Here is a 15,915-nt window from a genome sequence, read left to right on the forward strand (position 1 = left end):
TTATGTCCATGGTCACAAGATTAACATGTTAACTTTGATTATTTTTTTTCCAGCTTCATACCTCAATATTTTTTTTTATTGAGAGTTCTACTTTATTGATTTTTTAGATTTGCCTTCTATATAGTTAATTATGACCTCATGATCACAGTCATGAGTTTTAAAGGTTAGAAATTTGTAGGCTTTGGTTATATATATATTATCATTTGACAAAAAAAAATTTTAGAACTGGTCTTTGTTTTTTTTTTTGCAATGTTATCTCAATTATATTATCATAGTTGCGAGGTTATCGAGTTAACTTTAATTAACTTAAATTTTATTTTTTAAAAATAAAATTTATTTATTTTTAAAATTTTATTTTTACTATCAATATATTAAAATAATTTAAAAATAAATAAAAAATTCATTTTTCTACCGTGTCTACAACCAATGGGTCCAAAGTTGCCCTGATAAGGGATGATGCGTTAGTTGCACGCTACTCATCAACGTGAGGAAGACTTGTTTGGATTATACCATGGGAGGATGGAACTTTTTGACTAACCAACTTTTCATTAGTTTGTGAGAAATGGATTTTGAAAAAGGCACTGAAAAATGGCTACGATTAATTTCATTTGATTAATCAATGGAATTCTAATGGCAATATTAAAAAAAAGAAAAAAGAATTCCTATGGAAATTGTAATTCTAATGGCATTTGGGCCACTCAAAAGACCACAAACTTTGAAATTATTATTTTTTTCATGATTTTATCTTATCAACTGTTTTGCCCATAATGGGAGATGTGAAGAGCTTCATCAATTGGTGTGCATAGACAGCATTGCGCTTTGATTTGCCCATCGTTGAAAAAGACACCTCTCCTGAAATGAATAGTTCGAGCCCGTTTGGCTCTGCGGCTGCGGCTGCTTTTTATTTAAAATGCAGTTCGCAGCTGTTTGGTTAAGGAAAAAATTGATTTATTGTTCATTGGGTCCCACTGAATTTCTGCGTTAGCAACACATGAAAGGAAAAGCAACCATTTCTTACTTTTTTTCACTATTCACGTTAATTGCACTGTTCAATGAACAGTGCAATTAACATGAACAGTGCAAGAGATTGCACTGTTCACTTAAAAATAGTGAACAATGCAATTCTCTTGCACTGTTCACTTGCACTACGTGGACACTCTTTTCTTCTTCTTCTTCTTCTTTTTTTTTTTTTAGTTTAGTGTGTTAAGTTTTGTTTTTGTTAATTTTTTTAATATTTTTTTAAAAAAACTAGTTTGGAGTGAATTTTATACATGATAATATTTTATCTAATTTTATTACACGCTAAAAAATTATGAAAACTGTAGTTCTTGTCGGATGAATTTTGTACGTAATGGAATTGTAGATAGTTTAATAGAACAATAATTTTTTTTTTATATAAAGTATGATTTATTTCATGATGTTACCGCAATAGTTAAATCCACAATATTTAAATTAAAAACCATCAATATTAATATATATTTTTTTAAATTATTTTATAACCTCAATTTCAAAAACATTTTTAACCAAACACATTAAACTACTTTTTCTTCAACTTCAATTTCAATCACAGTTTTAATCAAACACCTATTTTTTCAAACGAACCACAACTAAAAGTACTTTTTATAAAACAACTTTTTTCAAACCACAACCATAATAGGTACCGCAATACCAAACCCACTCGAAAGCTCAAGCAAAATGCTTTGAAGAAGACGTGCATCACTGTTCAACGCCTTTTTCAAGGGCAAACCACCCTTGTCCATAAAGAAAACTGGGTCCATTGCCCACTAAATCGACGACAACAAAGGTTTTTTCGTCTTCTACAACAGAGGCTAGATGCTTTTAGGGAATATTTTTTTTTTTTGAATTGTTTTGATATGTTAATATGAAAATAATTTTTTAAAATTAAAAAATATATTATTTTATTATATTTTTCAAGTTAAAAATACTTTAAAAAATAAATGCTATCACAATTACAAAAACTCCTATAGAAAAACCGCTGCGCTAGAGTGGAGACAGCATGCACAACTGTCACGAGTGACCCTGATAGTTTTTTTAGGATTGAGATTAAGAGGCCAGATTTTATATTATATATATGTTCCAGTCCTTAAGAACTCAAATCGCTTTCAAAGAACAGGATTAGAGTAGAAAATGTCCAAGTGGGTGTTCATGTTCCAACTTCCAACAGGTTTTGCAAGCTTATGGATGGCACTCGCTTGTTCCGATGAGGAGAGCAGGCCATATGGCGTGGAGACTGTTTTACGAAGAGATGTTGCTCTTTTTAATGGATTAACACACGTGCCGATTTTCATGTCTTGATATTATTACTGATCAATAAATTTACCAGAGAGCATACTCGAGAGTTTATTATAGTTGGCAAGTGTTTATTTATCATTTATGTTATCGAGATCAAAAATCTTAATAGACTATGAACATGAATCGATTAGAAAAAATATTTAATCTAGGTTTATGAAAACTCACCTGATGATATCATCGTCAGGAAGACCAGTTAACAGTGCACCTAGCAGGTATCTCATGGCCTCACTATCTAACAAGAGATATGGAATCAAGAGGAAAGGAAAAAATCAGTAGAAGAAAAGGATGAATCGGGAGTGTTTGGAACGCTGCAAATCGTGTTATCAATTTATTTTATTTAAAATAATTTTTTTTTAGATTGTTTTGATGTGTTGATATCAAAAATAATTTTTTAAAAATAAAAAAAACTTTATTTTAATGCATTTCTGAGCGAAAAACACTTTGAACCGCTACTACTATCACAATCTCAAACAGACAAAATAAATACCCAAGTGGCGATGGAAGCTCCGGTTTGGTATTGTGTTACAAACATGTTTGAGCAAATTTTGAATATTTTTGTTTTAAATTATTTTTTTTATAATTTTATATTGTTTTGATGTGCTAGTATTAAAATAATTTTTTTTTTTAAAAAAAAATATTATTTTAAAATATTTCTAAAAAATATATATTTTGAAAAGTAAATAATTAAAACGTAAAATGATCTCCACTTTTAAAGATTGACACTTTATTGCTGATTTAGATGTATTAACATGATCTCGACAATTTGCAACCTTGCAAATATACGTGCTTATAATCAAAATCCCTTTCGCGGGATCGAGTAATTAGTGTTGGATTGTGGGAAGTCACCTTTAATTAGTGAAAGCAACAGTATGCATGCATTTCAATCCACTCTGTTCAGTTCTGGCATACCAGAAACCTGGTTGGTGCTTGCTACTTGCCCCTACCACCCTGTTTACCTGAGACAAAAAAGCATTGATGCCCTTTCGAATACGCGTGGAGCCATGAAGAGCTTCCGGTAGCCTTTCCTGTACTGACCTCCGGCCATTCTCCTCGTATACCATCATCAAAAAGCTAATTTGTAGTACGTGTTCTGCTGATATAACCTTCACCGGATCTTGTTGTCAATTTGTGTGACCTACTACTCCATTACACCGTCTTTCCTGCATGGCAAGACACGCGTATACAATACATATGCAACATAACAGAAAAATCAAAAGCAAAACAGACAACGGAGTAAAATATGAAAAAGTTTGAAACAAGAACCAACGCTTGCTTTGGTAATCTTTCTCTGTTACTGTCTGCTCATGCATCCATGGGGTGAATTTAACATAGTCATTCAAGAAATGACGCTTTTCATCGAGGGACAGGATTCAAGAAGCAAGCAATAACCAGTTAAACAACAAGAAAGTTGGCGTGAATGACAAAAGCGATAGGTTTCTTTCCATTAATCATTGAACCACCCACATAACACTAACAAGCACACTATGCTCCTATGTTCAGTTAGGACAAGCATGGTATAATATTCTATAAGACAGTGGGGGTTCTTGATTCAAATAATATCTTTCTTTTCTCAATCACCTTTCCGAATCAATTGCAGGTGACTTCATCTTGGAAATTAAAAGTTTTGCTAAAAAAATCATTCTTCTAAAGAATTATTTTCAAATGTATCCACATTTCTCCATGTCGCGCTTCTTTTTCTGGAGAATGGCATTACATGGAGTCCACTTTCTGTCATGAAAGAAGAGTTTGAAACCACAATCATCCACCTCATATAAAATTCAGCTTCCCCTTTCAGTATGAATTTCATTTGACCACCATGACACTATCTTTCTTACTCTATAGTATTATGTTAAGAGAAAGCTCTAACACCAAACGATTTCCTGTTCTTTTCATATAATGTCAAGGCATTACCATTAAAGGGGACCGCACATAATGTTGTTATGGCAATTAAAAAATTGGTGGTGAACAGGTCTGTACTCTGCAGAATGGAAAGAGACCTGGAGTTACAATAACATCAATTTCCAGCCAAACAGACCCAATTAGCGAAACCCTCTCTAGCTAGTGTTCTCCACAAGGTCCTCAAGCATAGAGATAGTCCCATTGCTATAATTTTCTGGGAATGGACAGGACATTAACACAATCATATATACGATCTTAAATTTGCAAAGCAGAATACTCACAGCAGAATTATGAACTAGGATTATGCAGTCTGAGTCCGGTTCTCTGTGTATGCAATACCACTCAATGAAAAAGCTGGTCTTACAGGTGCACGGCCGTGATCACTTTGAATGCAAGTTATCGACGTCAATAATAAAGTGAGTGGTGTACTCTTGACTCTAATGGCATTACAGGTTCATAATATTGCTTAGCATGATGAATACAATGTGATTATATGACAAAGTAACCACTACTCTCCCTCTCTATGTATATTCATGTGTGTGCTATGCAATAATGAAAAGGAATAGCTCTAACATTAAATATCTCCTTAGGCGGTTACACTCTCAAACAAGTAACAGAACAATTCCTGCTACAGTTGGACTTCCTATTTCTCCCCAGTGGAACTCCAGCACTATCAGTGTCCAAGAAGACGGGCGTTAATTAGAGTATGAATTGTAAAGAAGACAAATGAAAAACAAAAATCTCCGTCGAAGTAGCAATCACAGATGTAATTAAATTGATAAATTACCATGAAGACCCCCCCCCCCCCCCAATGTATCTCTTTTGCTATCTAACTTTCATCATCAGGGAATCGCTTTGTAAGGAGACAGCATGGAGCAAGTATGATGTCAGAAATATTAGAGATGGGCGTATTAATGCAATCACGAACAAATCTAACAGATATCTCCCAGCATTTCACCTGAGGAACATTATCAGGATAATAGAGATAATCAAACTGACGTTTCAAATTCAGCAGAATCACAGTATAAGATTGTTTAATTATAAGTTACGTGCACAAAGAATTTGGTGCATCAAGAGCAATGCCTTGCCAATTAACCAGCAACTGGAATCAAATAGTGTCAGATACAATACTTGTATTGAACGATGATTAAAAAACAATCCAAAACAGAAAAGAATTAGAAAGTGAATCACAATTCACAGAAAAAACAAAAACAAAAAAGAACGCTCATAAAATCAGGTGTGTATAAGGAACATAAAACGATTTAAGTTATGCAGAAAGGGGCTTGAGTGAGTCAAAACTTATAATCACTGCATCTTATATAGTATGGATCTAACAAAATACCAAAGGGATACCTTTCCTTGACGGATGATTTGACTATTTTCTTTTCCTTCGTTCAGAAACTCTTATTCTCAGTGGCATGTATCCTCTTCTCTCTCAATTTATTTTTTCTGAATGGATTGCTAATTTATCAAAGAAAAAAATACAAACTAGTTTGATGGAAGTTTAAAAATCTTTTCCAAGAATTTTTGTAGTCTAAAAAGTGTCACGCAGACTGGAGCCAGGTGCCATCGATATGTGCCGGTATCTGTCTTTTTTCACCACCTTAACTCATGCAATCAAACTAGGTGCCCTAACATACTTCTATTTCCACATCCCTATAGTAAATCTAACACAAGCCGTCAGCAAACAAATTAAGCAGACCAAGTATTGCACAAGCAACTCATCGGGAAAAAAAATGCTGGGTGGCGGAATCCCGGTCTAAAAACGTAGAAAGTTGCAATCAAATGAAGCACATAGAGTCATTTCATTTCAAAGAACCTAATCACAACTTTGTAGACCGTTGCTATCTGAAAATAATTGTTTTTGGAAATAATTTCTTCGAAGTCTGATCAAACTATGGACAAGATTTTGAAGCCATATCAAAAGCAATGGTGTTCAGAATAAAAACACTTGTACGAGGCAAACTTGCATGTAAAAAACAGAGAGAGAGAGAGACAGGGATATCTATTGCATTTCAACATACTACACTAACAGTACATGTAATAGTTTTCAAAACCCACCTCGTCAATTAATTACAAAATAAAATGCTATATATATACGTGTTTTTCCAGCTGAATTGGCTTCTCTTTCTATCAATGATGGAGTAGGTGGAGTCAAAGTTTCATCCTTAACTCCTCTAGAAGACTCTTCTTTCACCATAAGAAGCTGCCTACTAGGCGTGTTATACCCCTTCGAAACTGTGCTCGGACTTGGAGAATTAGATATCGTAAACTTGGATGGGCTAGAGTTGTTTCCAAGTGGAGAACTTGGGTTTGAACCATCTCTGCAGGGGAAAGGTGAAAGTGGCATCTTGTTGCTGCAGTTCATTTGCTTCTGACAGAACTTATCTTCCACGATATCATAAGAATTCCCAGTTCGAACTTCCTGAGCAAGAGAGCACCAACAACAACATAACCACAAAGTGCAATCAGAAACAGCTGGTTCACCACAACAAAATGTGTAAGCTAGCAAATTGAATCTCTTTCTCATTTGAATCCTCCAAAAGCCACCGTATAGTAATAATCCAAGTGCACAAAGGATAATTCCAGTAATACCTAGTGCTTCTCTGACAGTCTCATTATCAATATTAACAGCAGCCATGTTGAAAATCCAGAAAGGGGCCAAGCAAAAGAGGAGAAAAGTTAAAATGTGAACATACATGTTCCCAAGTCCGAGTCTCTCCGTATTCCACCCAAAGACACAAAAAGAGCAGAAAAGCGATAGATATGCTATAGAAATATCATCCCAAAAATCAAGTATCCCTCCACTCCACTGTGGTCTAGTCTCAAGAATTCTTTGTTCATCTCTAATGAATTTGGCCTCAACTTCTCTGGCCTTTCACCAGCGGAAATCTGCATCTGTGCTTCCTCGTCTATTTCAGACTCGTAATCCTTCCCAAGGGGACTAAGAATGGAGTATACACCAGCAGCTGCAGGTGCAGCTATTGCAACAGAAATGCATATCCCAACTCCTATGGCTGGTCTCTCTGATCTCCTATATCCTAAGTTAAGACCACAAAGTGCATACTGAGCAAAACAGTTAAGATGGAGTAAAGCCGCCGCCACCACCACCACCACCATATGCGCCCACTCATGAGGCTTATAAGTCCCATTCTTTAAGTAAATCTTTATGAGTCTAGAAATGTCTTTTGGATTCCATCTACAGAGAAGTACAAGGTCATAAAACCGCTTTGGGTGTTGGTACAGACACATGAGAGCAGAGAGTGCATTGAGAATTTGATTATTGACTTCAAACCATACATCTCTCTGGGACTTCTTAGGTAGTGCACGGTCCAACATCCCAGTCATGACTAAGAACAAAATTGCACCTGAGATAGCAACACACATGATCCACACAAAAAGGGCCATGTTCATTGGGTTCTGGATCCATTCTTTGCCCATTTTCATGAGCAAAGTCCAATCAATCTTCCGTGCAAAAACCCCATTAATGCGTTCTCGAAGACCATGGCTACTCGAAGATGTCACTGAACGTGAAAAGCCGTCTCTCTCCTGTGCTAACTGCCTGAATTTGGCAGATGCATAACCAAATTTAAGAAAGTTTATCCTATTAGGAAGGGAAAGTAAGCTATCTTGGGACTTCCTCTGTGGGTTTTCATTGCTTAATAGTGTCCTTCTACATGCTGAAATCTGAAGAGGTATTTGATCCTGGGCTTTAAGTACCATTACATTCCTCAATTTCTTCTTTGGGGTTCCCGTAATTAACTGAAGTCATTACCACTCTCAAAATTTGAGCTGTTATCAGTACTAATTAATTTAATATTTGGATGATTAAAATTCTTTCGAGTCGTATTTAGATCTGTCGAACGATCAGGTTATATAATATTATTAAAATATTTATATATTAAATATATTTAACTATAATTAGATATTCTAAATAACTTTTTTACCATTAAAATATATATAAACAAAAAAGCTATCTCTCTCCTTAGAGATGCTGTTAACTATCTCTTTGTTTTAGCATATCTAAAGATTTACGTCTTCTTGTAAATGGTCATTTCAAGAATTGTTTTCGTTGAACTTCTTATTTCATGATATAGATGAAATAATAAATATTATTTTAGATATTCTACTAGTTGACGTTCAATTGATTAGCATTAACTCTCCTAACTTTTTATATATTATATTTGTTATAAAAAATATATAATATAAAATACAAAATTCACCTCGAAACACCATGAGCCCCAAAATGGAGCCTGAACCAGTTCTGGACTTGAATCTGCGATCTCAATTAGGCTTATTTTATATGATAGACGTGCTAGAGACCAGCCTAGAATTATCTAAATCTAAAATTTGTTCTTGCCATTCTAAAACCTAGATAGCTCTACGCCTACTTAGATTTTAGAACTTCGATTTTAGAAGTGTCCAGCTGATCGATTCAAACGATTGAAAACTCAAAACAAAGGACAGAGTTCGGTTGTTCAAGTCTTCAACCTCCGAATCTCCGGCGAACTCCACCTGATCTAACCGTGCTGTTCATTGCTGCATTAGCGACCAATCAAGTACAGCAGTTAAACACGGTGCAGTTCATTGGTTCATTTAGCTCTCGATGATATGCAGACGTAACCAGAAAATCAAAGTAAAATCCCGCCAGAATATAATATAATGATAGGTGAATCAATCCAAAACAAACAGCTATATTTAGTCCTCCTCTGTTTATTTCTCCAATCGTATGTGAATGTTTGGAGAAGGGATTGACAAACTCAACAATCGTAATTGCCTCTCACATCCAAGTATGGGATGAGTGAGACAACTAAACTACATTGACTGAAGAAGCTAAAAACTTCTTTTCTTGTCGTAAACCCGCCAAATGGGCGAGACCATAAGGGTTTGACTGAAGAAATTTGATTTTATCCTCCGCAAATCCCTTTCTCCTTTGAAGTTCGTGGGGGGAACCACGTGACGCAAAAGAACACCATAAACACACACAAGTAAAAACCAAACCAAATATACTTAGTAATAGAACGCATTGTGAACGAGTGCAACTGGACACACATCACAGTAAAGGGGAATTATCAGTGAGAAACCGAAACAACATATGTTTGAAACCTAAAGTTTAGGTGAGGTCATCCTCCTCTAGTTCTTTAGCTTTCAGCTTCTCTTTCACCCTCAATAGAAGGGTTGTCTTCCAGGAATCCTGCACAGCAAATAAGGCAAAGAATGCCATCATCAGCAGATTGAGAAACTAGATATCAAGGTATCAGATATACAAAAGAAGAAAATAGTGAGAGGTTAATAGGTGGCTGTGTAGTTCAGTGGTTCACTTCTTCACTTGGTGACAGGGATGCATGACCGAGACAGTGAAACAGTAACAATAGGAGCAGATATAGAACCCTTGATGAGTACAACAGATAGAATACTTCATGTACAAAGTTACATGCATTCACAGATTTTCTAGTAAAAGTTCTAAATACAGAAGAAATTTACCTATCCCTAGAATTGCTTTTTCCAAAAAAAAATTCAAGCATGAAGCACTTAAGGATTATAAGGAGAGATGTACCAGTGGCGTCATGCTATCAAATTCCTTGACAACATCAGTGAATTTTGCAATATCTTCCTCATCAATGGCAGCAGCAATATCCTGTCACCAGAAAATGTGATTGCTCATAGACATTCTATCATTACACCCCAAAAGAGGGGACAATAGAGACAGAAAAGGAGGCTACATCAGCGTGTGTGTGTTAGGGGGGAGGGGGGTTGATTCAGATTTCATATATGAATATGTGGATACACACAAATGAATAATTGTACATGAGAGTTTTTGTCTATAGTCTGCACATATCAATAAGCTCTCAGCATCATGCATAAAGAAGGTAAATTGGATGTTAACACTTAACAGTCTCATAACAAAAAAAGCAATATATATATATATGCACATTCAAAACCAAATAGAAAAAATGGAAGCAATCGACCATTTCCAAGGAAATTGCTATAAAAGAAACATATTAAGACCAACAAAAGTTTTCCAGGTTATACATAACATACCGCAAGCAGTTTATATTCACGAGTTCCTGAAAAAGTTGGATCCATCTCCTGCAACAGAAATTTAAGTTTCATTGATTCAATCCAAGCTGTATGGTAAATCATCCAGGTGCAAATGTGGAGCCGAACTTAAGACCTGATATCGCTCTAATGCATTGGTAATTGCAACAACATCGCCTTTGCAGAGATGGCAAATGCCAGCATTAAGAAGATGACCTTTGACTCCATACTTCAGTAAATTATTTTTAAGTGATTGTCGAGCTATCTCTTCGTAAATGTCAATTGAAGTCTGGTATCTGGACAAATCACCAGAAGTTAGTCAAATCTCTAAAAGCCATGCTAATATACAGTCTAGATAATTGAAATAATTTGGCCTTTTCTCTTTTGTTATCATGTCCATTTTCCTTGTTAACCAATGTATACTAGGGGAAAGAATGTGATCAGCTAAGGGTTGTAATAGAATGTCAACATTTCCAAATGCACGTACAAAAAGCCAAATACAGTTGTTTTATGAGAATGTAGAAAAAACTTAATGGAGATGATCGTTCATATCTTAGTTGATTAAGCTTGTCCAGCACTCCATCATTTAGCAGTGCGCCCAAATTGACATCACTTTACTCTAAATTATTAATGTTTAATACTAGTTGTCATACCAAGCAACCAATGCAGCAACATTCAATGTGGACAGAAAAAGATAAATATGAAACATCTTAGAGTGCATGTAACAGCATCCAAACACAAAAAAGCAAATATACGCCAAAAATGAAAACAACACCCTTACTGTTCGAGCTGAGCAGCAAATTCTGCCACTTTCTGCTTGCATTGGTTGGCAGATGTTGTTACATCTTCATTTTGGAAGAAATCAGCAGCCTTATCATAATATTCCATAGATTTTTCAATATTTGCATCTGACTCGTACAACTCAGCAATTTCCTGCACAGTTAAAGGCAGTTCCAGGTTCTTGAATATCTATAAGAAATTAGAACAACACGGATCCCTAAATTTTTTTACAAATGTATCCCTAGTATACCATTAGAGTTGCATGCTATCAAATTCTTGAAGCTTAATAGTGTTGCAGATGATTAACACAGTAAAACCAAAAACAATAAATCAGGATATTTTATACATGTAGTTTGTCAATCAGAAATTCTTCTCAAAAAGAAAAAACAATTGCCTAAATACCAAAACTGATACAAAGAGAAAAGTAAAAACAACAAATAGTACAAAAAAAACGCTGGTAAAAAGAGTATACCTTGAAATATCTTGCAGCCATACTGATCCTTCCAATATCGCAAAGCATATCTACAGCCTGAGCTAAGCAAGATATTGCCTCTGCACAAGGAGAAGCTCCACAGATGAGGTGATGTGTTCAAGGAACACAAGATGGGGGAAGGCGGATACAACCCCATTACATATCACATATTGGTAACTTATATTAATACCCTTACAGTAGCGTACACATGTAAAAAAGGCACACTAACAATGAACCAACAATGACGTGAGTTATATTTGCAATAAATTCATGCCTTAAATTAAATAATTGTGTGGGAAAGCAAGCACTAGTGCATACCAGTAGTGGATGTTTTCTTGTAACAATGAGCAGCATCAACATAAGCCGAGGCAGCTTCATGTTTGCTATCCAACTACAAAAAAAAAAAAACATAAGATAATAACAACGTCAGGGAAAGAAGTGAGATTTGATAAAATTCAGTGCCTAATTCAATCATACACAGACACCTTCAAATGACACTGTCCCAGCTTGACATACGTCGATCCAGCTTTTTCCCCTGAAACATAATAACCAGAAAAAATGAACAACCGATTGTACAAGCCTACCACAAACAAAACTAATTGAGGATATAACACAACTTTACATGTTTGTTAAGTGATCATTTAATAGATAAACTTTGACTATAATCCCATCAAAACAATAAACAATGCAAGTCCCTGTCCATTTTTAACCAAAACTTACGAATTAAGATACAAAAAATCCAAATAAAATTATTCCAATATAACTGCTCAAACCAAGGAAAAAAAAATCGATTCAATCGCGAAAGCAACAAATGATCAGAAATACAGAAGCAAATAAATAAAATCATACGCTGAGATGATGTAGCAAGATCCTAAATAAATAAAGAAAAGAAAATGAATTATTTATTTGAAAAGAGAAAAAGAAGAAGAAAAGGGGGAAATGAAGCGATACAGGATTTAGCGAGCTTGAAATTATTGGCAGCTTTGTCGAAGAGATCGGCGGCGTCTTCATATTTGGAACCGAAAATACCCCAACCGTTCAATTTCTTCTCTGCTTTCTTCTCGAAATCGTCTCCTTTTGCTGCCAAATCCATTTCTCGACTTCCTCAACGATCTCTCTCTTTTGGTTTTTTTTTAATATAAAAAAATGGTATTTATAATTATTATCAATCGAGATAAAAATGTCAATCGAAATGTAGACTCGGCAATACACGGAAAGAAAAAATCGTAGAAGTGAAAAAAATACAATGACGATGGTATTTGTTGAGGGAATTTTCCAAGAAGAGAGAAATAAAAATATATTCAGTAATTATTATTTCTAAATGTTCTTTTGACCTTTAGTTTTTATTTTTCAATATTAACCTAGAGCCTGCGAAAATCATCAGGTTGAGCCAGGTTTTATTTTTTTATTTTTTTATTTTTTTTAACTATAAGAGGTATTATTGTTACGGTTCTGGATATTCATGAGTAATTATTTATTAATAGCATTCTAATAGTTATTTGTTAGGCTCATCTAAAAAAAAATTACAATAAGAAAAAAAAATAAATGGAAATATTCTTATTATTCTTGATGAGTTATGGTTTTTATTTTTTCTTTTCTTAATATATCTATTTTTTTTAAAGTAAATCCGGGAAATAACTATTAAGATCTTATTAATTACATTTTAAATACCTTAAAATTTTCAAAGCCTATCTGCTCAAATACTATGTAAATAATTCGTATCAAAATCGATGCATTAACAATAAGTTTTTTTTTTTAACAATTAAACCTATAATTTGACTCTTAATTGGTGATGCAAGGATCATGTGCATATATCATAGTGCTGAAAATATTTCTAACATTAAAAATTACACAGATTTTATAACTATAGCTTAACGTGAGTGTAACTACAATAGTGGTTAATAAAAAAAAAATATTTAAGATTGGGAAAATGAATCTAAAAAACATTAAAAGTAAAGATGTTAAGACTTAAGATTGGAACTCGCATATAACCAACAATTTATATTCAAATTCTTAAATATATAGTTAACTAATAAGTCTTTGTTTCATGATTGATATTAGAATCTTTAATATTATAAGCACTAAAGTCGAACATGATTGCATCTATAGGGACTAAATTATATTTTAACCACACAAAAAAATCGCTTGTTTTTTCAAGTAAAATGACTGCTCTACCCATACCTGCTTTTTTGATCTGGGTCAGGCTGGTTCTGTTTCATTATTTGAGTGGGCAGGCTATTTGATTGGGCTTCAAAATGGGTTGTTTCTAGATTTTTAAAAAACAAAAAAAATTAAGGTAACAAAAAAGTACAAGCCGTGCTTAGGGTGTGTCTTTTTTTTTTTTTTAGTTTAACGTGGATGTCCGGGCCAGTTTGCGCGTACCTCGATTAATCTTACGGGCCCTGAAGTTAACGACCATGTAAGCCTCCAGTGGCCATCATATGAGCAACCACAGGGCTCGAACCTGAGACCACAGAGGGAGCAAACCTCTTGATCTCAAGTTCTTAACACTGGGTCACCACCTAAATGGTTGGGTGTGTTTATTTTTATTTTATGTTTGTTGTGGATTACAATTTCTTTTTAGTAATAACACAAGAATGAAAGTAATAAATTCATTCTTTTTAGTAATATACACTTAACATTTGCTTCTATAGGTGTAGCCATTACTAAATTTAAAAAATAAAACAGTAAAAATATGAATTTGTTATTTTAATTTCTGTGTTTTTTTGTTGTGGAACTTTTTACCTATAACAAACACAAAAACAAAAATTATTGATTATTGTTTTAGGACTAATCTGTCTGGTTTAAATATTTAAAGAAGTTATTAAAAAAAATAATTGTTTTTTCTATTTATATATATAAAGATATAATCCATATAAAAAAACATCATTGAAAGAAAATAATTTTTCTCATTTTTATTCTCTCATCTTCCAAACAAAAAATATAATAGCAAAAGCATGAATTTACCGCTTTTGCTTTTGTGTTTTTTCTTGTGGAAGGTTCTACCCCCGCAACAAACGACAAACACCAGGTGTCATACCTGCTTTCCTGTTGATTACGAATTTACGATCATTGCTTGGCTGGTTGATATTTCTGTGGATTTCTTGTTGAGATATACACATTCCGAGGATACAACAACATATGCTGGTGTCATGTGGGAGGCTTTTGGGAGAGTAGGATCCGTGTCTGTGCAAGGATGTGTCATGATCACTATTCCTGGGTGCTTGATTATTTATTTGATTATTTTCGGTAAGTGTACATATTTATGCATGGAACTTGGTTGTAATTTATGTCTTGTTTTAGTTACGGAAGTGATTAATACTGGGATTTGTTTGCCAGCTCTGTTAATTAGGCTTCTGCCCTTGAATTTCAATAATGAACAGCCCTTTGATTAGCTCATTAAATAGAACAGTGCTATTTATGATGGCAAGTGAATTGTAGAGCTCATAATACAATTACCATTTTTGCCAGGGGATGTATCGTCTGGAAATGTCCATGATGGATCAATGCACTTGGGTGTGTTGCAAGAATGGTTTGGAATTCTCGTGCTTTTGCGCTCCTCTTCGTTGTTATTTTTGTTTACGCTTCCGCTGGTCTTGTTCAGGCGTGTGGGTAAGTTTATTTTTTCATCCTTTTATTTTTAATTTCATTATCGAACAAGTGAAGTTCATCCGGCAAAAGAACTAGTAGTTTATTAGAGGATCATGGTGAGAGCAGTGAGGCAATGCTGAAGTTCCCAGAAAATCTGGAATTCAATGAGGGATCACACACAGATTCTTCGGTTAAGGAGAGTGACTAGAATGTTGAGAAAATGAATATTTGAGATTGGAGTTCATTGAACCTGTTGAGAAAAATTGGAGGATGGGTTGTTCGAGTTAAATAGGATGTGGCTTCTGGAGCTAAAAGATGGGGAAATTTCGTTCATGAATATGTTTTTGGGTGGTGATCCACAGTTCAAGGCAATGGACAATTTCATGGAATTCTAGCGGAGGACATGTAGAAATGTGAAGTTGCATATAAAATTAAGAGTTTTTATTTTTGCTCTTTGAAACTGCTGAATTCAAGCAGACGACACAAGATCAAGATCAGATAATCGAACAGAAGATCAATTTTGCGTTGAAAAATAATATATGAGATTGCGTCATTTGATTCATTACAACTCCTGGCTTGTAATGTGAGAGAGAATTGACCCAGGATTTAAGAACAGGGGCGGGTAAGATGATAATCCAAACATTCTTGAATCAGATTCATACATCATTGTGAAAGCAAGAAAGAAAGATTTCATATGACAAAAGGAAGTTGGAAGAAAATTGTACAGACACAAAGGAATACGGCTGAATCAGAGCTTTCCAAATCCTACCAGATTGGAACAAAGGCCGAAGTGCATTTGATAATGCGTGAACTTGCAAAGA

The 15,915-nt window shown here is 34.4% G+C and overlaps 1 protein-coding gene, 1 long non-coding RNA gene and 1 pseudogene across 2 annotated transcripts; 1 reads left to right on the forward strand and 2 right to left on the reverse strand.

The window, feature by feature from the left end:
- Positions 1-6,218: 6,218 nt before the first annotated feature.
- On the reverse strand, positions 6,219-7,974 carry LOC18101425 (uncharacterized; annotated as a pseudogene).
- A 1,227-nt stretch (positions 7,975-9,201) lies between these two features.
- Positions 9,202-12,816, reverse strand: LOC7462108 (alpha-soluble NSF attachment protein 2). The gene is made up of 9 exons (XM_002312157.4): positions 12,455-12,816; positions 11,989-12,038; positions 11,822-11,894; positions 11,504-11,583; positions 11,033-11,184; positions 10,388-10,547; positions 10,255-10,302; positions 9,770-9,850; positions 9,202-9,406 (listed from the first exon to the last, which is right to left on the reverse strand). The coding sequence occupies exons 1-9, from the start codon at positions 12,594-12,596 to the stop codon at positions 9,326-9,328; spliced, it is 867 nt and encodes a 288-aa protein (XP_002312193.1). The 5' UTR covers positions 12,597-12,816; the 3' UTR covers positions 9,202-9,325.
- Positions 12,817-14,469: 1,653 nt separating this feature from the next.
- Positions 14,470-15,769, forward strand: LOC127905671 (uncharacterized). The gene is made up of 2 exons (XR_008059965.1): positions 14,470-14,752; positions 14,975-15,769. It is a non-coding gene; the product is annotated as an uncharacterized LOC127905671 (long non-coding RNA).
- The last annotated feature ends 146 nt before the right edge of the window (positions 15,770-15,915 follow it).

The sequence above is a fragment of the Populus trichocarpa genome, chromosome 8, assembly GCF_000002775.5.
Source record: "Populus trichocarpa isolate Nisqually-1 chromosome 8, P.trichocarpa_v4.1, whole genome shotgun sequence".
NCBI lineage: Eukaryota > Viridiplantae > Streptophyta > Magnoliopsida > Malpighiales > Salicaceae > Populus > Populus trichocarpa.

What these genes read in the sequence shown, in the direction of transcription:
- LOC7462108 (XM_002312157.4), bottom strand. Translation starts at nt 12,596, where the DNA reads ATGGATTTGGCAGCAAAAGGAGACGATTTCGAGAAGAAAGCAGAGAAG. An exon ending in TGGCTGCAAGATATTTCAAG is followed by an intron (nt 11,185 to 11,503) that starts GTATACTCTTTT and finishes TTAACTGTGCAG; the next exon opens with GAAATTGCTGAGTTGTACGA. An exon ending in GTGAATATAAACTGCTTGCG is followed by an intron (nt 9,851 to 10,254) that starts GTATGTTATGTA and finishes TTCTGGTGACAG; the next exon opens with GATATTGCTGCTGCCATTGA.